The sequence below is a fragment of the Panthera onca genome, chromosome D2, assembly GCF_046562875.1.
Source record: "Panthera onca isolate mPanOnc1 chromosome D2, mPanOnc1 haplotype 2, whole genome shotgun sequence".
Lineage (NCBI taxonomy): Eukaryota > Metazoa > Chordata > Mammalia > Carnivora > Felidae > Panthera > Panthera onca.
Genome location: NC_138349.1, coordinates 15,791,628 through 15,814,844, shown reverse-complemented (window position 1 = coordinate 15,814,844; position 23,217 = coordinate 15,791,628). Strand labels below are relative to the sequence as shown.

The following is a 23,217-nucleotide window of genomic DNA, read 5'->3' as shown; positions in this document are numbered from 1 at the left end:
GGCCTTGCTGCCCTGGGTGCCGGATCCCGCTTCAGATCCTCTGTCTCCCTCTCTCTCTGCCCCTCCTCCACTCAGACTCTCTCAAAAATAAATAAAAATATTAAAAACATAAAAAATATCTTCTCTGATTTTCTTAGGATGAATAAAGCTGAACATTAATTACTGTTTAGTTACTTTTTATCTGTTACCTTATAGTATATGTAATTTGCTCTACAGAAATTAACACCTCTGGAATGGAGGTGACTGCAATGTATTTTGCATGGGAAATGACTCTAGTTTATAAATAAATGTTTGGTGGGTGACATTTAAATTGTCTAAGATGATAAAAGTTGCTTCAACCATTTTTAAAGTTTATTTGTTTGAGAGACAGAGAGAGAGAGAGACAGAGAGAGAGAGAGAGAGAGAGAGAGAGAGAGAGAGAGAGAGAGAGAATGAGCTGCGGAGAGGCAGAGAGAGAGGGAGAGAGAATCCCAAGCAGGCTCTGTGCTGTCAGTACAGAGCCTAGTACAGGGCTGGATCTCATGAACCTATGAGATCATGACCTGAGCCGAAAGCAAAAGAGGCTGACCCTTAACAGACTACGCCACCCAGGCACCCTGCTTTAACCATTTTTATATGTGGGATAGTTATAAGTAAATTTTAACTGTTAACTTTATTGACTGAAAAGAAATATTTAGCTCTGTTACATTAGAAAGCTTGAGGTGAGTATTTATGTGTGTGTGTGTGTGCGTGTGTGTGTGTGTGTGTGTGTGTATGAAGATTGAAGTGGAGCACAGATGCAGCATTAAAGTCCTTTGTGGTTTTTCTCAAGAGTCATGGAAAGAATTGAGCCAAAAATTTTTATCATATTAATACTATCATGTGAAGTATCTGAATCTTGGTGTGTGTAGGGAACTACCTGCAGAGTTCCTATGTTGCCCATTTTTTTCTTTTTTGACCTTTAATCTTTAATCTCTTCATACTGGGATTTAGTTGACATATGATTACGCTGTATAGTAGGATTGATCAAAGTGTAACTTCAGCTTCTTTGCAGTCACCTTAAAAGAAACATGACAGATACAGGAGAAATGTCAGTTGACCAAAATTATTATTTAGTGTCTGTGAGAGTAACATTAGTTTGAGTTATTGAGAAAATACTTTATGTTTATCATCTCTTCAATTTTTACTACTTATCATTTCTACTTATTGCATGATAGTTTCATTACAACTAGAATTTTGTTCCATGTGCTCATTAAGAAAAATGACTCTGCATTGACCTTATTTATTGAATTGGAAGCTTGTTATCAGATTTAATAGAGTAGGTTTTCATTTGGTGGTTTCTGTTTCAGATTGTGGAAATTGTAAATTATTTCCAATAAGCATATATTCTAGTTCCAGCAGTTATAGTTTAAAGAAATGAGTAAGAGAGATTCTGATTCAGTAGAGTTGGATTTGGGGTTAGAAATCTGAACTTAAAATTTTTATTTTTTTAATGTTTATTTTTGAGAGAGAGAGAGACAGAGACAGAGACAGAGCATGAGCGGGGGAGGGGCAGAGAGTGAGGGAGACAGAATCCAAAGCAGGCTCCAGGCTCTGAGCTGTCAGCACAGAGCCCGACGCGGGGCTTGAACCCACAAACTGTGAGATCATGACCCCAGCCGAAGTCGGACGCTTAACCGACTGAGCCACCCAGGCACCCCAGAAATCGGAACTTTAAAATTCACGTGGTGAATTATATATACATTGATATTTAAAAATCATTGCTATACAGAGGTAAAAAATAACATGCTTTATCTCTTAACTTTCTAGTCCGTGAAAAACTATACCAAATGTCATGTGAGAAATGAGCAGATTTGTAACAAACTTACCAGCTGTAAAAGCTGTTCGCTAAACTTGAATTGCCAGTGGGATCAGCGACAGCAAGAATGCCAGGCTTTACCAGGTAAAGATTTCAGTCCGGTAAATGAATTTTATAGCCTACAGATGAATACCATTATAGTAAAGAGCATTTACTAAGACTTTCCAGTTTCAAATAAATGATAATATTGGAGTAATAATAGCATTGTTTCCATAAAAATAATTTGTATGTTTCCTTCCAGTTCTTCTAAGATGTTCATAATTTCTCTATTTATTATAATAATACTATTGACTTGATCAGAATCCTTTTTTAATTTAAAAAAATTCTGTCCTAAAAATATAGAAAATAATAAGCACTCAGGCTAATATCCAGATTTTAATAAATGTTAACATTTGATCTATTTGCTTTGCTTCTTATCTTTGAAATTCTGGGAACTATTTTTACTACTTTTTATTATCAATTATAACATTTATAATAAGTTTTATATGATTTAATGAGAATCTAAGTTATGTAAACCAGAGCAAAGTCCATTAAAAAAAGCAATTTTAATTTATTTTTTACACGTATCATTCTTCTTAGTAAACCCTGAGTACTCTTCCTTTTAAATATAAAAGATAAAATTAGAAAATCAAAAAGTAATATAGATACTTAAACCAGTTCCATCTTCTTGTTATACAGGTAAGTGAGACATACATTGTTTAGGGACTTGTTCAAAGTTGCATGGTTTGTAAATGGCAGGTGTAACTATTAACTGGGTGTTTTATTTCAGTTCAGTGTTTTGCTTTTCTATATTCCATGGTTTTTGATTGTTTTGTTATATTTTTCAGAGAAAAATTTCTAACTTACGTAATTCTAAAACGTCCTTGAAAATTCCATCATAGGATTTATGTCATGCTTGGAAGTTCATGTAATAAAATAAAAAAAATAGATTGCCTTCAAAAGTACCATTAAGATTCTAGAATGTTTATGTAAATTTTAGGTTTTGTTTATATACTGACGTTTAAAGTTTTTAAACGGGATACACGCATGTGTGTGTTCACTTTGAAAAAATTAGAGAATATTAATGAACTGCTAGGTTTTGAGAAGCAATAGTGAGGTGATATTAAACTTGAAAGTAACATTGATATCTGAGTGTTAAATGCTAAAATCAACATGTAGATCAGTAATAATACTTACAATGTTGTTTTAAAAATCTTGGACACAAGGGGCAACTGGGTGACTTAGTCAGTTAAGTGTCCGACTCTTGATTTTGGTCAGGTCATAATCACGGTTCGTGAGTTCAAGCCCCATCTTGGTCTCTGTGCTGACAACACAGATAAATGTATATGTTTAAAGGAATATTGCTTTAAGAAGAAGAGAATTTGATTGCCAGTGGAAGTTTGGAAAAATAAGTGGTTATCTACACATTGCCCAGGAAAGAATTTTGATTTGGTATAAGGGCTCCACTTGGCCAGGCTATTTCTGTGGAGAATAATAAATACCATACAACAAATACAATATAAAATGCATTATAAACTAACTTCCTGTGTTCTACGTTCATATTTACTAAGCAACCAACTAGGTATAGTTTGTTTTTCCCTATGCTGGTCTCAAGGAAGTGAATGCTGTAAATAGAGGACGCTGTCTATACTGTTGCACTTTAAAAAAAATTTTTTTTAAACGTTTATTTATTCTTGAGAGACAGTGACAGGGATGAGTGGGGGAAGGGCAGAGCGAGAGAGTACACAGAATTTGCAGCAGGCTCCAGGCTCTGAGCTGTCAGCACAGAGCCTGACATGGGGCTTGAACTCGACTGTGAGATCATGACCTGAGCCAAAGTCGGACATTTGACTGAGCAGCCCAGGCGCCCCCTGTTGCACTTTTCTAGGAACATTTGTGAATTGCATTTTTTCATTGATCTCATATAAACTCGGAAATTTGCATTTATCTCACTAAACGCATTTTAAAAATTTACTGCTTCTCATTTAACTCTGAAGCTGAGTTGATGCTCAATACTATAAAAGCCTAAATCATAAAAACATTTGGGTCAGCCATATACTTCAGTTTAGTCTCAAAGACACATATATTTGTGTCCATTTGTATGATTTTTCACCTAGGTATTTGTCACAAAAGGAGACATGCAAAAGAAATTTAAATCCTTCCTTGATTCAGTAAGGTAAAAAAAAAAAAGCCATAACTGAACAAAGCTTTTGCACTGCTTCCTTGAAGTAATTAGGTACTTTGGATTCCAGAAGACAAGTGCTATAGGTGTAGCCTGAAAAAGAAAATAAAAGTATTATAAACAATCTTATTAAATGACAATTATAATTTATTGAGAGATTACTGTGTTCTAGGTACTGTTCATGGTACCCAATTCAGTAAGACAGCAGTTATTAAAGAACAGGAGGCTCCTGTTTATGGACTCTTTGAGAGGGTCCATGAGGTCAAAACTAGTAATACTAAAATATTATTTGCTTTTTAAATTCTCATTCTGTCATGGGTTTACTCTGGAGTTTTCTAAAGGCATGATTCTAATAGATTGGAGAAGTAGATATGAGAATACAATTGTCTTGTATTAAACCAACATTAAAGAGATTTGCAAAAATATACAGCAGCTACACTATTTTTAATTTTTGTTTGTTTCGGATACTCTAATTCTTGTAAAATAAAATACACTATTTATTTTAAGTTGAAATGATTATCTCCCAATATTTTATTATGAAAATCTTCAAACATATAGAAAACTGGAAAGAATGGTAGAGAGGACACCAACCCATTACCCTTACCCTAGATTCTACAATGAACATTTTGCTCTGCTTTATCCCTGCTCTGTCTATCCATCCCTCTATTCATTCATCGGGCCATCTTAATTTTTTTCATGCCATTGTCCTAAACTGTCGGCTGCTGTCCCTCAGGGAGAGAATTTGATGATACATGTCCTTTGGGCCTGTGTATAGCATAAAGGCAAAAACACCCCAAGAGATGGAAGACTATGTTTGTAATGCATTTTTAAATTCCAATTTTAGGTGAATAGATACATATATTTTTAAATGGTCAGTTTTAATTTTTAATATGATCAAAGCCAATAGATAAAAAATCCCTACAGAAAAGATCTGTGAGGTCCTCAATAATTTTTAAGAAAAAAAAGGGGGGGTCTTGAGACCAAATGTTTGAGAATTGCAGCTTTAGAACAATTCCATAAAATTTGTACTAATCCATCTAAAGCTGAAAGGGCGGAAGGCACTGATAAATGTAATATGGTATGGAAACTAAAATGTAGTCAAATTTTATAGATCAGTGTTTTAATGAAGCACTTCAGTCTTAATTAGTTATGCTAGAGCATAACTTTATAATGTGTTTATAAATATGGTTTAGACAATAGGCACTCTTTTAAGTTCAACTTGTATTATAAGGATCAACCACTATTATTGAATAGTGTGTTTAAATGTTAGAAAGACCTGCATACCTGTTTAAAAATAAACATCGAAAAGCAAAGATTATGGGACGCCTGGGTGGCTCAGTCAGTTAAGCATCTGACTTCAGCTCGGGTCACAATCTCGCGGTTTGAGTTCGAGCCCCGTGTTGGGATCTGTGCTGACAGCTCAGAGCATGGAGCCTGCTTCGGATTCTGTGTCTCCCTCTTTCTCTGCCCCTTGCTCGCTCACATTCTGTCTCTCTCTCTCAAAAATAAATAAACATTAAAAATAAATAAATAAAAAGCAAAGATAATAGCTTCTTTATTAAACATAAATGATACTTCTCTCTCCACACTTATAATTAAAGAATCAAAGAACCCAACTTACATTAAAATAGTATACCTGAACTGTGGAAATTAGATTTGGAAAAGAGGAGTAACTTTGAATTTGCTTGTTATATGCTGGTTATTTTTCTTTAAAGTGATCTTGTGTAACGTAAGCTGGACCCGGGGATGTAAATACAGTAGTGATTTTACTAGTTAACATACCGTATGCCAGTACACTAAAAAACCCTGCAAACAGTCAACACATTTTAACAGATATTATAGAGCTATAGCTTATATTGTGCTTAAGAATTAAAGAAAAAAATTAGGATCTTCTGTTCTTCTTTTCCACCAAACTATTAGATAAGTTTTGTTTTTTAAATTATATTGATATATTTAAAATTTTTATCATTAAAAGTTGTTTAAGCAAATATAGAAATTGTATTTAGAATTCTAAAATAACTGAAAAATATAAATGCTTTTTGATAATCTAAAAATAAGATATAATTTTTTTTGACTAGCTCATCTTTGTGGAGAAGGATGGAATCATATTGGTGATGCTTGTCTTAGAATCAATTCCAGTAGAGAAAGCTATGACAATGCAAAACTTTATTGCTATAATCTTAGTGGAAATCTTGCTTCATTAACAACCTCAAAAGAAGTAGAATTTGTTCTGGATGAAATACAGAAGTATACACAACAGGTAATAACTCTTGTTTATATTATGGAAATATGCAGAAAGTCCTATACTTACTAGCAATGGTTCATTCTTTTTGCTTCTAAATAAATTATTTTTACTAAATTTTGGAGGTAAAAGTGAAACTGACTGCAAAAATCAATTAGCAGTGGACTTATTCTGTATATGTATTTGGGAATAAAGTTTTCTAGATTACACATCTTGGTTTTACACAGTAAACCACTGCATTTCTTACCAAGAAGTCATTTCATATGAATAAATACACTTAAAATACATGTGCATAAAATTTAAGAATTTGTTCTGAAGCGTAATTACTTCATAATTTGAGATGTCCCTTATAATTAAAACACTAGACCCAACACATTGGTTATATGTATTTTTCGGTGAATGTGTATGTGTGTTGTGAGTTGGGTTTTTGAATTATGTGATTTTGTAGGTGTAGATTTGCTTGAAATAATGTAATAAAGGTTAGCAGGACAAAAACCAGTTTGTAAAGTATGTGGAAGATATTGGAACATACAACACCTAGAAACAGTTTCAATATTTCAGGGAGTTTTATGGAAGATATTTCTGTAAAAAATTGAGTATTTCTTTGAAAATTGTATCAAGATATTATTTTATAAGACATTTCTAATAGGAATTCACAGTATTTATTTTTTACTCTTGGGATATTAAAATATAGTCAACTCTTAAGAGTAGATTATGTAAGGAGATTTGGAAATAATTTACTAAATCTAGTTATGAGAAACTTTATTTAGTTCATGTGCTTAATTGAAATATGCTAGTATAAACTGTCATAGCATCATAGAAGCTTTCTGCATTTTGTTTCAAAAATAAAATTAGAACTCAAAAGAGATCAAGTAAGTGGTAAGACTAAACAATAATATATACCTTAAATCTGAAACTTGTATTAGTTTTGGCCTACTGTTGAAGATAAATATATACACACATATACATACACACCCTATGGTAAATAATGCACAAAGTGGCATAATTTCTATACAAATAATGGATGTATGTCTCTAATACATCTGTTACGAATGTGTGAAACTGTATTACACCAGATTTCAACAACTTTATTTTGACCTTCAATTATGGCTTTTATTTGGACAAATACTCTATTGATACTCCAGAACTCCACTCCATATAGGACAGAGGAGACAATTTTGGCTTGAAACTATTTTAGAGCAAATGTTACCAATTACTTGCCATAGAAATACATAATGTTTTCTTGGTATAGCTGATTTTAAAGAAGCATTGAGGACAGTATTATCAAAGTGATGTAGAGCATGGAATTGGACATACTGCTTATCTTTAAAACTTAGTAGCAAGTTAATCTCTCCAACCCTGTAACAGGGGTAATAATCATAGCTACTTTGCATGTTTATTGTGAAAAAAAAAGTGAGATAATGCATATAAAGAGTATAAATTTTATTGAGTGTTTAATTATCATTATTGTTTGCATTTTAAGGGTTGTTATTTTGGTATCACTGTTTGGACTGCTGCTGTTACTACTATTTCTAGAAATCATTATTTAGAATTCGTAGGTATCTAAATGAATTTATTTGATGAATAGTTAATACTTATATTAATTGTGGAAAAGGATATGCCCCAGAGTATTTTAATTTTTCCATGGTGAATGACAAATTCTCCTTGCCACGCTGGCCCCACCGCCCTGTATAGTTGTATTAGGACCTTTAATCTCTTCAGATCATTCCTGATTTATGGTGAAGAACGGGTAACTGATTTTATTTTTACTCATAACAGAGGAATATATATCTGGTGTTTAAAGCATGATATAAGAACAGTTTTCATAAATGTTACAAAAAATTAAGGGGACTTAAGGACACTCACTTTTGAAATTTTTTTATGGACATCACTTTACTGTTACTGCCTACATTTTTGGTGATATCAGAATGTATACTTCTTATGAGTATCAATACCAGATGATTTAACTTATTAATGTGAGTTTCTAATTGTTGAGCCAAAGCCCTGCTCCACGCTTTAATAAAATGGTTAAATTATGTCACTGGTTTTTATAAATATTCAAAATTTTGAAATGGATATCACAGTATATTTGTTAGCTGTCATTTATCATATGCTTGATATTAATAGAATAAAGAAAAAACTTACCAAATTTGTATGCAGATTGATATGTGAAATCATTTTTGTGTGAATTGTAGCTGTTTTTCTGTGAAGAATGGGCCAGTATTCATTCATTTAGTACATGTTTATTGAGCACCTTCAATGTACTTGGCAATCTATGGCTTGCTGAGAATAGAAATTAAAAGACCATCACTGTTCTCAAAGATTTTACTGGTGAGGAAGACAAACACAATTATACTGTATTGTGATAATTATAATGATAGTTGCACATGGGATATATGAAGAAAGAGAGTGTCTGTCTAATTAGTGATGTGGTCTTAAGGAGTTTCCTAGAGTAATGCCCTAGCTAACTTCTGGAGGGTGTTGAGTTGGCCAGCACATGAAGATATTTCTAAGGAGGCAAGAGAAACACCTATGTTTTTTTTTTTTTTTCTTTTCTTTGGTTTAAGAGCTACCAGCCTAATGTTCTGAAGGTAAGATGTATGTGGTTTCGTGTAAGAGAGACACCAATTAGTTAAAAAAAAATATTTTAGAAAAATGTGAAAAGGTATATGTGTAAATTTTTTTAAAATTGTATGGAGCATATAACATAAATTAAGATCTGTTATATTCTTGTGATACCAGGGGCTTTATTTCTTTAATCACAACATTGGGGGACAATTACAAATAACGTTTGGAAATTAGTTCTGTATTGTGTCGCTTATAAAGAGCTTATTAGTGGTAGATCCACAGTCTTTGAGTTTTAGGAAGTCCTAGTATTCCTCATTAGAGCTCTGTTGCTTTTTTTCCTTGTTTAAAATGTAGTATTTTTAGTTTTTACACTACAGTCTTGAAATGTGCAAGTTCAGAAGTTGCTCATTTCAAGGTTTCTTGTGTTCCTCAATTTTCTTGCTTGTTGCTATAAATCATAAAGATTGTACTAACAGTTATTTTGGCTGTGTGGTGAACATAGATTTGAGAGTTTGTGGACTAGTGTGCTCTAGAATAGAAGAAGGTTTTGTTTCATTAGAAAGCTGAGCTTTAGCAGCATTGCAAAGGTAGAAGCTTCTGCGAGTTGACATTCCATTAAGCATACTTTTATGTAAAATGAGTTATATCCTGAGTCATTCCACTTGTATACACTTAGATAACCCTCCCTTGGCAAATAAAGACAGACAAATAAAGGCAATTTAAAGAAATATTCTCGGTCAAATAATCATTTGCTTATCGGAAATGGCTAATGAAATGTTGCAGTGATTTATAATGTCCTTTAGTAAATTTTCATAATGTTATAATTTGTCTTCTATTTTCAACTGCCTGTCCAGTTCATTTACTGGGTAATAGTTACTTTCAATGTTTTATCAACGGCTTCATTTTTCTGTTTCTTTCCTCCTCCTCTCAGATTCTTACCATGATGAGTTACGGAGTAATATTTTGCTTTAAATGACTTGTCTTTCCTACAGATAGTTGGAAATGTAGACAGAGTCGCTGTAACGTGAAGCACAATCATTAATCTGAAATATCTGTGCTGGATTGACTCCTGCTGTTATTATCAAGAACTGTAAAAATGTCGTAGCTTTTTTGTTATCAAAATATCTTTCAGAATAATGTGTGAAATCTATGGTGATCGCAAGACAAAGTAGCATGTGTATTTTTATAATTAGAAACATTTATTAAATACTATCTCTGTCTCAGCAATTGGATGGTGGAAAATAACCATACCTGTTCTGATGAACTTTGGTTAACAACATTTATTGGCTACCTACTATGTGTGGAGTACTCTACTAGGTGGTATGAGATCGACTGTCATAATGAATATGCATAGGATATTTTAATTGTATCTGAGAAATAATTTGTTGAGTATTTACTATGTGAAATTTATTATGTTTATACACTTTGAAAATTTCTAGGTCTGTAGCTATCTTTATAAGTTCTCTAGGACCATTTATACAGCATATTTAGAGTAAACACGGGAGATATCTATATATTTATATCTATCTATATCTATATATCTACATCTTATTTGTATATTGTTAAACACTCAAATGCAGATACATATTTTTATCTACCCTGACAGTCCACAGTGTAAAAAGGATGATGTGGAGTTTTGAAGTCACCTCACACTGTAATATAATATTATTAACTTAGTAACTTAGAAAATAAATATATTATGTATATTAAGGTATAAGTGTTTAGGAATAATGTCAGCAAGATGACAGAATGGAAATTCCTAGCACTTGTCCCCCCATAGAACATTGGTTTGAACCATTCATATACAAAAATACCTTTACAAGAACTAGGGAATCTCGGTAAGAGATTCTAGCACCTGGGAGAAGCACAGAAATCAGAAAGGACAGTTTCACATTACCTTCATCATCCCACCCCCAAGCCCATGCAGGGCAGTGAAGCATGGTGAGAGATAACTTCTGCAAAGGGGAAGGAGAGTGAAGTGAGCACATGACTTTGCTGTTGACCCTAGCTCCAAGTGTGCTGTAGTGAACCCCAGTGCCTGGTTGGTTCCTACTGACCCATAACTTCATCTAAAATTACATGAAAGTCCTGATGTACCAGTAGAATCTAAGCCAGGAGAGAGGCGTTATTCTTCTGAGTTCTTTTGTGAACATGTTACGAAGTTTCCACTCACCTCTACATATAGTTTGTTAGTTTTATTTCCTGTTTTCTCACTGTGCATGTAATGGCAACTTCGCTTTAGATTCTTACCTCCATGACTGATTAAATTGGCAACAGTAGGAGCAGTAATGGCAGCAGTAGCAGTAACAGCAGTAGCTGCAGCAGTATGTTAATTTTGTAGTGATCTTGCCTTATCAGGTAGGTATTTATATCAGACACGTATTTTTTCATTTTGTAGAAGAGGGAACTGAGGTTCACAAGGGCTAAATAATTGACCCCAGTCATGTAGCTTGAGCACAAAATCTATGTTTTAAAAATGGGGTTCTTTCTATATCATTCTCCAAAATGTGCTGGAATTGTTAATTACCCTTGGTCATTAGAAAAGCAGTTCTATATGTTTTTAGATGTAATTTTTAATGATGATGAACCATTTGCTGAGGAAAATGGTGGCATTTTTATATGCAACTTGTTTTTTCATGTTCTTTTTGTTGTTGTTTACAGAAAGTATCACCTTGGGTAGGCTTGCGCAAGATCAATATATCCTACTGGGGATGGGAAGACATGTCTCCTTTTACAAATACAACACTACAGTGGCTTCCTGGTGAACCAAATGATTCTGGGTTCTGTGCCTATCTAGAAAAGGCTGCAGTGGCAGGCCTAAAAGCTAATCCTTGTACATCTATGGCAGATGGCCTTGTTTGTGAAAAGCCTGTTGGTAAGTGGTAAACTAAGATTTCTTTAAAAATATTATGTTTCTAACTCGTCTTCCATGTGTGATAGCCTAGAAGCCTGAAGTAACTTTCACCATCTTTAATTTTTTTTTTAATGTTTACTTATTTTTGAGAAGGGGAGTAGAGAGAGGGAGGCAGAGGATCTGAGCCTAAAGTGGGGCTCGTACTTATGAACTGTGAGATCATGACCTGTGAGCCCAGTTGGACACTTAATCGACTGAGCCACGCAGGTGCCCCTCACCATCTTTTTATGATGTTGATTTCCTGATTTTTTGGTAAATTTTATCTTGATCCACATTCCCCATTTAGTCTTAGTGACCTCAGCATTCACTGGTGGAAATAACAAAATTTTATTATTTTATACAATTTTTATTTCTTGGTTGAAATAGGGAGATTATGAATTTATGGTTATACTTTCTTGCAGTCTAGTAAGAATCTATTATAATTTTGTTTATGTCTATTATAATAATAGTGTTTGGAAGAAAGTTTTGTTTTTAAGAATAACAACTATTTCAAATTATTTTCATCTTACAGATCTATTTCATTTGGCAAGTAAAAAGGAACTTTTCTGTTATATGGGTTTTTTTTTTTTTTTTTGCATTGTATGTCATTTTGTGGTGATAGACCTTTAATTTTTTTTATATTGGCTATGGAATTCAAACTCCAAACCTGTACTTATTGTGTTATAAGTTTTTATTTGGTTTATTAGCCAGTATAAAATGCTAGAAGTGTACATTATTTTTTTCTTATTTTAATTCCAGTTAGTTAACGTGCAGTGTTACATTAGTTTCAAATGTACGATATAGTGATTCAATAGTTCCATACATCACCCTGTGCTCATCACAAGTGCGCTCCTTAATCCCCATCACCTATTGAACCCATCCCCCACCCCCATTTCCTCTGGTAATCATCCATTTCTTCTCTATAATTAAAGACTTTTTTGATTTGCATCTCTCTCTCTCTCTCTCTCTTTTTCTCCCTTTGCTTATTTGTTTTGTTTCTTAAATTCTACATCTGAGTGAAATCATATGGTATTTGTCTTGGAATGGATTTTTGTTAAGTGAGAAGGAATATTGTTTTCTCTTTTTAAATGTTTTTATTGTGTAAAATATACATAACATAAAATTTACCATTTTTACCATTTTTAAATGTAGAGTTCAGTGTTGGTAAGTGCCTCAGTTAACACCAAGCATCTCCAGAACTTTCTCATCTTCCCAAACTCCGTATCTATTAAAAAATACCTGTCTGTACCTCCCTCCCTCAGCCCCTGACAGCCACCTTCTATTTTCTGTTTCTATGAGTTTGACTAATCTAGGTACCTCATATAAGTGGAATCATAAAGTGTATGAACTTTTATGGCTAGCTTACGTTCCTTAGCATAATGTCTTCAAGGTTCATCCGTATTGTAGCATATGTTAGAATTTCATTCCATTTTTAGGGCGAATAATTATCCATTATATGAACATACAAATTTTGTTTATTCATTCATCTGTCAGCATAAACTTGAGTTACTTTTACTTTTGCTGTTCTGAGTACTGATGCTGTGGACATGGGTGTTCACATATCTTTTCCAGTTCCAGTTTCACATCTTTTGGGCATATAGCCAGAGGTGGAATTGCTATATCATATGGGAATTCTGTGCTTAATTTTTTGAGGAATTGCCATACCATTTGTCATAAAAGTTGTATCATTTTACATTCCCACCAGCAATGTGCAGGCTTCTAGTTCCTTCACATCCTTGGTAATATTAAAAAAAATATTTATCGTAATAGGTATATTATATTTCATGTAAAGATTTTATAGTATATTGTTTTATTTTAATTGTTTGTTTATATCAGAGACACGTTCACTGACAGGGCATTTGTTTTGATAAGATATGAAATGTTTATGGGAAAAATTGTAACAAGAAAGTAAGTAATGATCGTGGATGTTGTGTTTAGCCAAAGCTAGAAAACCAGGTCATGGGCTACATTTCTGTTTATAAGGTTTTAAATTATATAATTTTATGTACTTTATAAAGGATTGAAATTTCCCAAAGAACTACAGTGTTCAAATTTGATAATAAATTTACTAAGTAGATGAGATGACGTCTCATCTTTATTTTCATTCACCTTATCATGTATTTTTGGCAATAATTTTTATCCCACACTTGGCTTACTTGAAACATTCCCTAAACAGCAAAACAAATGAAACCCATCTACTTGTGTTAAAATACAGTTAACAGGGGCGCCTGGGTGGCTCAGTCGGTTGGACGTCCTACTTCGGCTCAGGTCATGATCTCGCGGTCTGTGAGTTCGAGCCCCGCGTCGGGCTCTGTGCTGACAGCTCAGAGCCTGGAGCCTGTTTCGGATTCTGTGTCTCCCTCTCTCTCTGACCTTCCCCCGTTCATGCTCTGTCTCTCTCTGTCTCAAAAAAATGAATAAATGTTAAAAAAAAATTAAAAAAAATAAAATAAAATACAGTTAACAAATAAACTAATTATATTTGTTGGTTTATTCCAGTTAGTCCAAATCAAAATGCAAGGCCATGCAAAAAGCCGTGTTCTCTAAGGACGTCCTGCTCCAACTGTACAAGCAATGGCATGGAGTGTATGTGGTGCAGTAGCACGAGACGATGTGTTGACTCCAATGCTTATATCATTTCTTTCCCATACGGACAGTGTCTGGAGTGGCAAACTGCCACCTGCTCTCGTAAGTATTTATCCAGAGTGACTTTTTCATTTAAAGGCATCATAAATTGAACATTTGAAGAAGTTTTCAAAAGATGCGAAAAAAGTGTTACAGTTAACTGTTTTCAAACCTTTTGGTGGTCTAAACCCCACACTTAAGTTATACTGTCATTTTGAAATCTACTAATTATTTTATCCTGTATATTTACATTTTGCCTTGTTTGTGGTCTCCCTAACTCTGAGTCTGTGTTGCAGGTAGCGTAACACTTCTCGGAAGTGCTTGCTACTTCAAGGATCACATACTGCTTTGTTGTGCTTCTGTAGTGTCCGTTAATCTAGTACGGTTCCCATGGCTTACACGACTGTGATAGTTTTAAAGAATCTATAGCAGTTGTTTTGTAAGTGGCCCAACTTGGATTTGTCTAATTCTTTTCTCGTGATTAGATTTAAGTTAAGCATTTTTTGGCGAGAATATCAAGCATATCAGGGGTAGTACATCTACTATAAATGAAGGATGCAGTCTTGGCATCACATGGAGAGTCATGTCAGCAGGGCAGTGCTGGACTTGTTGTGGGTTTACTTCAGGAGAAGATCTTGCCCCTTGCTGGTCTCATGTTTTGTAAGGACTGTAGGGGGAGGATGCACTTGACTGAATGTACGATATGGGTACTGTGTGGTTATGAGCGGCCTTTCTTGCAAAGACAAATTTCATCAGGATGCTGCTGCCAAGGGGATTGCACAACATTACTGATAGCACTTGGTGTCCTTCTAGGCATCTGAGGTCACATGCAACTTTTGTGTTTTTGTTTTTGTTTTGGATTGGGAAGATGTAGAAGCTACTGGTCTCAGCTCTTTGCTAGCAAAAAATATGGTTTATCTTTCCACAGTCTACCTCTGAAACTGGAGCACATCAAAAAATGCCTTTCCAACAGGGACATGAATTAATTAGTCTGTTCAGATTTGTAATAAGAAGGTAGGAAGGATTATTTTTACTTCCATTGCTTCCAGCTGCTTTTCAATGTTGAATCCATTCATTCATGCCCTACTAATTGGGGTCTGTACCTCCTGTGACTGATCCAGACTTTATAATTTTTTTCGAGAATAATATGCTCTGCAGGTGCCCATGAGTCCCCATTCCACAAGCACAGTTAGTTGCAGAATCACCTTAAAAAAGTTGGAGTTCAAGTATATATTCATCTGGAAATCCTTTATTTAAAAAAATCAATGAATGCAAGAGCTGGTTCTTTGAAAGAATTAACCAAATTGATAAACCCCTAGCCAGACTTCTCAAAAAGAAAAGAGAAGGGACCCAAATAGATAAAATCACAAATGAAAGAGGAGAGATCAAAATCAACACCACAGATATATAAACAGTTATAAGCAAATATTACGAAAAATTACATGCCAACAAACTGGGCAATTTGGAAGAAATGGATAAATTCCTAAAAACACACAGTACTAAAACTGAAACAGGAAAAATAGAAAACTGGAACAGACCCATAACCAGCAAAGAAATTGCATCAGTAATCAAAAATCTCCCAATAAACAAGGGTCATGGACCAGATGGCTTCAGAGGGAAAGTCTAGCAAACATTTTAAAGGGGAGTTAATACCTATTCTTCTCAAACTGTTCCAAAAAATAGAAATAGAAGGAAGACTTCCAAACTCATTCTACGAAGCCAGCATTACCTTGATTCCAAACCAGACAAAGATCTCACTACAAAGAATTAAAGGCCAATATCCCTGATGAATATGGATGCAAAAATTCTCAACAAGCTATTAGCAAATCAAATTCAATAGTACCTTAAAAGAATTATTCACCATGATCACGTGAAATTCATTCTTAGGCTGCACAGGTGGTTCAATATTCACAAATAAATCAACATGACATATCACATTAATAAAAGAAAGGATAAGAACCATATGATCCTCTCAATAGATGCAGAAAAAACCGTTGATAACGTATAGCATCTAATTTTGATAAAAATCCTCAACAAAGTAGGGAGAGGTAGAATATACCTCAACATCATAAAGGCCATATATGAATTATAATATTCTCAGTGGGGAAAAACTGAGAGCCTTTCCCTATGGTCAGGAACAAGACAAGGATGTCCACTCTCACCATTACTATTTAACATAGTACTGGAAGTCTTAGCCTTGGAAATTAGACAACAAAAAGAAATAAAGACATCCAAATTGGCCAAGAAGAAGTCCAACTTTCACTATTTGCAGAGGAAATGATGCTATATGTAGAAAACCCAAAAGATTCCACCCAAATATGGCTAAAACTAATACGTGAATCCAGCAGTCGCAGGATATAAAATCAAAATGCAAAAATCTGTTGCATTTGTATATACTAATAATGAAGCAGCAGAAAAAGAAATCAAGGAATCAGTTCCATTTGTAATTGTACCAAAAACAATAAGATACCTAGGAATAAACCTAACTAAGGAGGTAAAAGATCTACACTCTGAAAACTATAGAACACTTATGGAAGAAATTGAGAGGGTACTAAGAAATCGAAAAGCATTCCATGCTCATGGACTAGAAGAACAGACATTGTTAAAATGTCTGTACTACCCAAAGCAATCTACACATTTAATCCAGTCCCTATCAAAATACCAACGGCATTTTCCACAGAGCTAAACAGTCTTAAAATATGTATATCACTACAAAAGACCCCAAATAGCCAAAGTAGTCCTGAAAAAAAAAAAGAAAACTAGAGGGATCATGAATCTGGATTTCAAGCTGTGTTACAAAGCTGTAGTCATCAAGACAATGTGGTATTGGCACAAAAATAGACACGTAGAGGGGCTCCTGGGTGGCTCAGTCGGTTAAGCATCTGACTTCATCTCAGGTCATGATCTTGCATTTTGTGGGTTCAAGCCCTGTGTCGGGCTCTGTGCTGACAGCTCAGTGCCTGGAGCCTGTTTCAGATTCTGTCTCTCCCTCTGTCTCTGCCCCTCCCCTGCTCATGCTCTGTCCCTCTCTCTCTCTCAAAAACAAAATAAACATTACAAAATTTTAAAAAAAGGCACATAGATCAATGGACCAGCATAGACAACCCAGAGATGGACCCACAACGTTATGGTTAACTAATCTTCAACAAAGCAGGAAAGAATATCCAATGGAAAAAAGATCTTCTCTTCAACAAACTGTGTTGGAAAAACTGGACCACTCTCTTACACCATTCACAAAGATAAATTCAATATGGATGAAAGACTTAAATGTGAGACAGGAAACCATAAAAATCCTAGATGAGAACACAGGCAGAAACCTCTTTGACCATGGCTGGAGCAACTTCTTACTTAGACATGTCACTGAAGGCAAGGGAAACAAAAGACATGAACTATTGGGACTTCATCAAGATAAGAAGCTTCTGCACAGCAAAGGAAACAATAAAACTAAAAGGCAGCCTACAGAATGGTAGAAGATATTTGCAAATGACATATCTGATAATTTAGGATTAGTACCCCAAATCTATAAAGAACTTCTTAAGCTCAACATCCAAAAAATAAATAACTCAGTTAAGAAATGGGCAGAAGACATGAAGAGACACTTTTCCAAAGAAGATGGCCAACAGACACATGGCCAACATCCAGATGGTCAACAGACACATGAAAAGATGCTCAACATCACTCATCGTTAGAGAAATACAAATCAAAACCACAATCAGATACCACCTCACACCTGGTAGAATGGCTAAAATTAGCAATACAAAAAACAACAGGTGTTGGCAAGGATGCAGAGAAAGGAGAATTCTCCTGCACTGTAGTTGGGAATGCAAACTGGTGTATCTATTCTGGAGAACAGTATGGAGGTTCCTCAAAAAAACTAAGAATAGGACTTCCCTATGGTCCAGCAATTGTACTCTTAGGTATTTACCCAAAGGATACAAAAATACAGATTCAAAGCGGGTACATGCAACCCAATGTTTACAGCAGCATTATCAACAATAGCCAAGTTATGGAGAGATCCCAAATGTCCACTGACTATGAATGGATAAAGAAGTTGTGTGTGTGTGTGTGTGTGTGTGTGTGTGTGTGTGTGTGTGTGTGTATGTACACATACATACATACACATAATGTATATATATGTTATATATGTATATATATAATATATATACACACACACACACACACAGGAATATTAGTAATCAAGAAGAATGAAATCTTGCCATTTGCAATGATGTAGTTGGGGCTAGAATGTATTATGCTAAGCGAAATAAGTCAGTCAGAGAAAGACAAATAGCATATGATTTCATTCATATGTGGAATTTAATAAACAAATGAATATATGGGAAGGGGGTGGAGAGAAGAGAGGGAAACAAACCACGAGGGCCCTTAATTATAGAGAACAAACTATGGGTTGAAGGAGGGAGGTGAGTGGGAGATGGATTAGATGGGTGAGAGGTACCAAGGAGTGCACTTGTGGTGATGAGCACTGGGTGTTGTACGAAAGTGATGAATCTCTGAATTTTACTCCTGAAACCAATACTGCATTGTATGTTAACTAAAATTTAAATTAAAAAAAAGGAAAAAATCTAAGTTGTCTTCTTTGCTCACAAATCTTTCTTGTATTCCATATCTTCTTTCTCATTTATTTACCTTTTGGAGAACAGTCTTCAGCAATTCTTTCCAAATAAATTTATGGCTAGTAATGTTTTTGAGTTTTTTCATGTCTAAAGTGTATTTTTTATGTTCATGTGAATGATAAAGTGGCTGGATATGTAGTTCTAAGTCATTCTTTCCTTAGACCTTGTAGCATTTGGTGTTGTGAGTGGGAATTCTCATGTGAATTTGATTTTCATTAATTTTTGGAGCCTCTTTTTAAAGAAATTCTTTGAGAAATATAAGATTTTAAGATTTTTTCCCTTTATCCTTGGCATTCCAAATTTTACAACTCATTTCAATTCAGTTTTCCATTAATTGAGTTGGATTTTAAAAATAGATTCCCATTGGCTCTTTGAATCTGATGAGTACTTTCTTTATGTGCTAAAAATGGTTTTTAATCATTAGATTGTTTTTTTCCTATTTACTCTTTTTAGAAATCTTAAAACAGTTGTTGGAATTTCTAGATAAATCTCAGTATGTCTTAAATTCACTTGTTTTTTCCGTCTCGTTGTTTGTTATGATTCAGATTCTTCTTCCTGATTTTTTCTTTGGGGATTTGTATTTATTTAAAGTAATGCTTTTGAGAACCTTGTAGTTCCACTATAAAAACTGTAACTGCATTTTTTGAGAAGGTAAATAAAACATGATTAACTACTTAAACACAGGTAATGAATTGCACCTTCACCACTGATGAACTTGATTACAATAACTGCTGTTGGTAGGGTTGTCCGCTAGGGGTGTTAGATCAGTTGTCAAGTTCTGCTTTTATATCTTTTGTTTTTGACTTTGTTTTCTTGATTTTGATTTGTTGAGAATTTTATTTTCAACTTTGTGTACTTGTTCTTGAGCAGTCTAGCCTGCTGGAATTTTCTTTTCCTTGGGTCTTGTCTTTCACCATTGGGTCTGTTGTCAGCCTTGCCTTCTCTTTGGCCATCCGAAACCCATTTGTGCAGCTGATGTCCAGTAACAGTTATGTTTGTTCCACAGCCCTGTAAATTATATGCCCTTTATTCATGTGGGAAGAAGGGCATTGTACTTTGCTTCAAGGAGACCCTGTATCTTTTGGACGTTGTAGTAATCTACTCCTTGTGAGAAACAAACTCCTTCTCTATTATGTCTTTCTTTTCCCTGGTTTTAACCAGCAGACGTTTAATGAGCAATGAGGAAATGCCAGGAAATAAAATAGAGATTGGGAATACAGATCCTTGCTCAAAATCTGAGTGCTAAAAGTAGCTGAGTGTTATTGTTTTGCAAATATGTCAGCTTATGGGCAATGTTTTTGTCATATTTTTACATTTAACTTTATATCTTTTTAGTATTATATGTAATGGATTTATATTATTGTTTTTTAGTACATTTGTCTAGTCCTTCACTAAACATTTAACAGTAGTAAAAGCATTCTTATAGTTATAAATAAAACTATATTAGAAATGGTATAAATTTTATGTTGCTTTCAGAAATTTGTTTCAGTGGTATTTGAGGTTTCCTAGTAAATGGAACTTGAAGGAAACTGTTCTTTGCTAATGAGAAACAAATATGGGTTTTATAATATTCCCTAGTGTTTTTCAGTTATACTGTTGTCATATTATTACTCAAAATTCACAATTTGAAGAAAGAAATATGTGTCTTCAGACACATTTTGCCTAATGTTTTCTGAGAAAGCTTTGTTAATAACTGCAATTATTAATAATTGATATATTTATCTTAAAATATTTGTTATTCTATTTGTGAAAATGAACTTCAAGGAGATTATTTAAAGCAATAAGAGAAGATTTAGTTCTTAATATATAAATGTTCAAATAAAATGTAATTAAATTGATACAGTGAAAATGGAATAATAGGAAGCATGAGAATATAGTACACATCTGACAAATCTGTATTTCTTTCAGTATTTGGCAGGTTTATATACATGTTCAATTTAAACATTTTTTTTTTATGGAAGTTAGGGAAAGTAATCTTTTAAAAATTGATTACAATTTATTTTTTAGATCAGTTTTAGGTTCACAGAAATTTTGAGAGGAAGATATAGAGAGTTCCCATATGTCCTCTGCCCCCACATGTGCTTAATTCCCCCACTGACAACATCCCCTACCAGAGCGGTACATTTGCTACAGGCGATGAGCCTACATTGGCACATCACTGTTGCTCAAAGTCCAGAGTTTACATTAGGCTCCATTCTTGGTGTGCTACATTCTGTGGGGTTTGACAGTTGTATAATGGCATGATTCCATCATTATAGTATCATATACAGCAGTTTCACTGCCTAAAAATCCTCTGAGCTCTGCCTAGTCATCCTTCTGTCTACTCTAACACCTGGAAATCACTAATATTTTTCTGTCCCCATAGTTTTGCCTTTTCCAGAATGTCATATGGTTGGAATCATACAGTATGAATGGAATCATACAGTATCATACAGCTTCTCAGATTAGTTGCTTTCACTTAGTAATATGCATTTAAATTTCCTTCATGTCTTTTCATGGCTTGGTAGCTTACTGACTAGTATTCATTGTCTGGTTGTACCACAGTTTGTCTACTCACTACTAAAAGAAATCTTGGTTGCTTTTGGAAAGTTGTGACAATTGTGAACAAAGCTGCAATAAACATCCATGTGCAGGTTTTTATGTGGACATAAATTTTCAGTTCATTTGGGTAAATATCGGAAAAGTGTTATTGCTGAACTTTAATGTTAAATGTTTAGTTTTGTAAGAAACCATCGAACTGACTTTCAAAGGGGTTGTATTTTGCATTCCCACCAGCAATGGATGTTTCTGTTCCTTTGCATTCTACATATTTACCAGCATTTGGTATTGTCAGTGTTTTGGATTTTGGCCATTCTAATAGGTATGCAGTGGTATCTCATTGTTGTTTTAGTTTGCATTTCTCTTGACATATGATGTGGAGCATTTTTTCATTCTTGCCTCTGTATCTTTGGTGAGGTGTCTGTTTAGGTCTTTTGTCCATTTTCAACTTGGGTTGTTTATTTTCTTATTATTGAGTTTTAAGAGTTCTTTGTGTATTTTAGATAACAGTCCTTTATTAGATGTGTCTTTTCTAAATATTTTCTTACAGTGTATAGCTTGTACTTTCATTCTCTTGACAATATCTTTGCAAAGCAGAAATTTTAAATTTGAGTTTAAATTTTAATGAAGTCTAGTTTATCAATTTTTTTTCATGGATTGTGCCTTTGGTGTCATAACTAAAATATCACCAAACTCAAGGTCATCTTGATCTTGTATATTATTTCCGGGAGGTTTATAGTTTTGCTTGCAATGCTCATCTGTTCTTGCATAATGGATACTTTATCCATTAGAACCTTTAGCATATTAAACATAGTTGTTTTAAATTCCTGGCCTGATAATTCCAACATTCCTGCCATTTCTGATCTGATGCTTGTTCTGTCTTCTCACATTTTTGTTTTAATGTTTATTTATTTTTAAGAAAGAGAGCATGAGCAGGGTAGGGGCAGAGAGAGAGGGAGACACAGAATCCAAAGCAGACTCCAGGCTCCGAGCTGTCAGCACAGAATCCTATGTGGGGCTCGAACCCATAGTTGTGAAATCATGACTTGAGTCGAAGTCGGACATTTAACTGACTAAGTCATGAAGGCACCCCTTCACATTGTTTTTTTGTCTTTTGGTATGCTTGTAATTTTTTTCTTGATAGCCAGATATGATTTATGGGTAGAAGAAACTGCTGTAAATGGATTGGCTTTAAGCATTGCAGTTGTAGAATATGGAAGGAGCAGAAGTCTTCTATATATGATTAGGTCTTAGTTTTCTTGTGAAATTGTGCCTCATATTGTGGACTTCACCAGTACATCTCAGTTTTTTCCCCTTTCTCAGGTGGTACATGATGGTCAGAGGGAGCTGTATTTGTGTATCTCTTTTCCCATGTGGAAGTCCAGAGCAGGCTAGAGTTGGATATTTCTCTTTAGGCTCTGATAAAAACCTCAGTAGTTTAGGCTCTGTTACATAGTTTTTCCTGGCCTTGTTAAGAACAGAAAACTCTGGCATATTTCAAAATACCTTCGCCTGCTGGAAGCAGAAGAAGGTTTTTCTTTGATGTTCACTGGGAGCTCTTGGAGGTAAAACTCACGGAAGTGTGTGAATGCCCCATGACTGGGTCCTTCTGGGAATTTTAACTCTCAGAGTTGCCCACAGTGAGCTTCCGTAGTTCCTTCCCCTGGCACTGTTCCCGTAGAAGTTTCAAATTTGGTGTATTACAATTCTCTGTATCCT

At 34.4% G+C, this 23,217-nt stretch overlaps 1 protein-coding gene across 6 annotated transcripts in view; it reads left to right on the top strand.

The window, feature by feature from the left end:
• The window catches only part of ATRNL1 (attractin like 1), a 774,559-nt gene that overhangs the window by 156,292 nt on the left and 595,050 nt on the right, over positions 1-23,217 (top strand). For 5 of the 6 annotated variants that reach the window (XM_078434861.2, XM_078434859.2, XM_078434864.2 and 2 more), the window contains 4 exons: positions 1,789-1,921; positions 6,077-6,258; positions 11,470-11,683; positions 14,201-14,389. In XM_078434861.2, coding sequence (XP_078290987.2) covers positions 1,789-1,921; positions 6,077-6,258; positions 11,470-11,683; positions 14,201-14,389 — 718 coding nt within the window. The remainder of the gene's footprint in view (positions 1-1,788; positions 1,922-6,076; positions 6,259-11,469; positions 11,684-14,200; positions 14,390-23,217) is intronic. The other variant, XM_078434862.2, reaches the window with a different exon arrangement.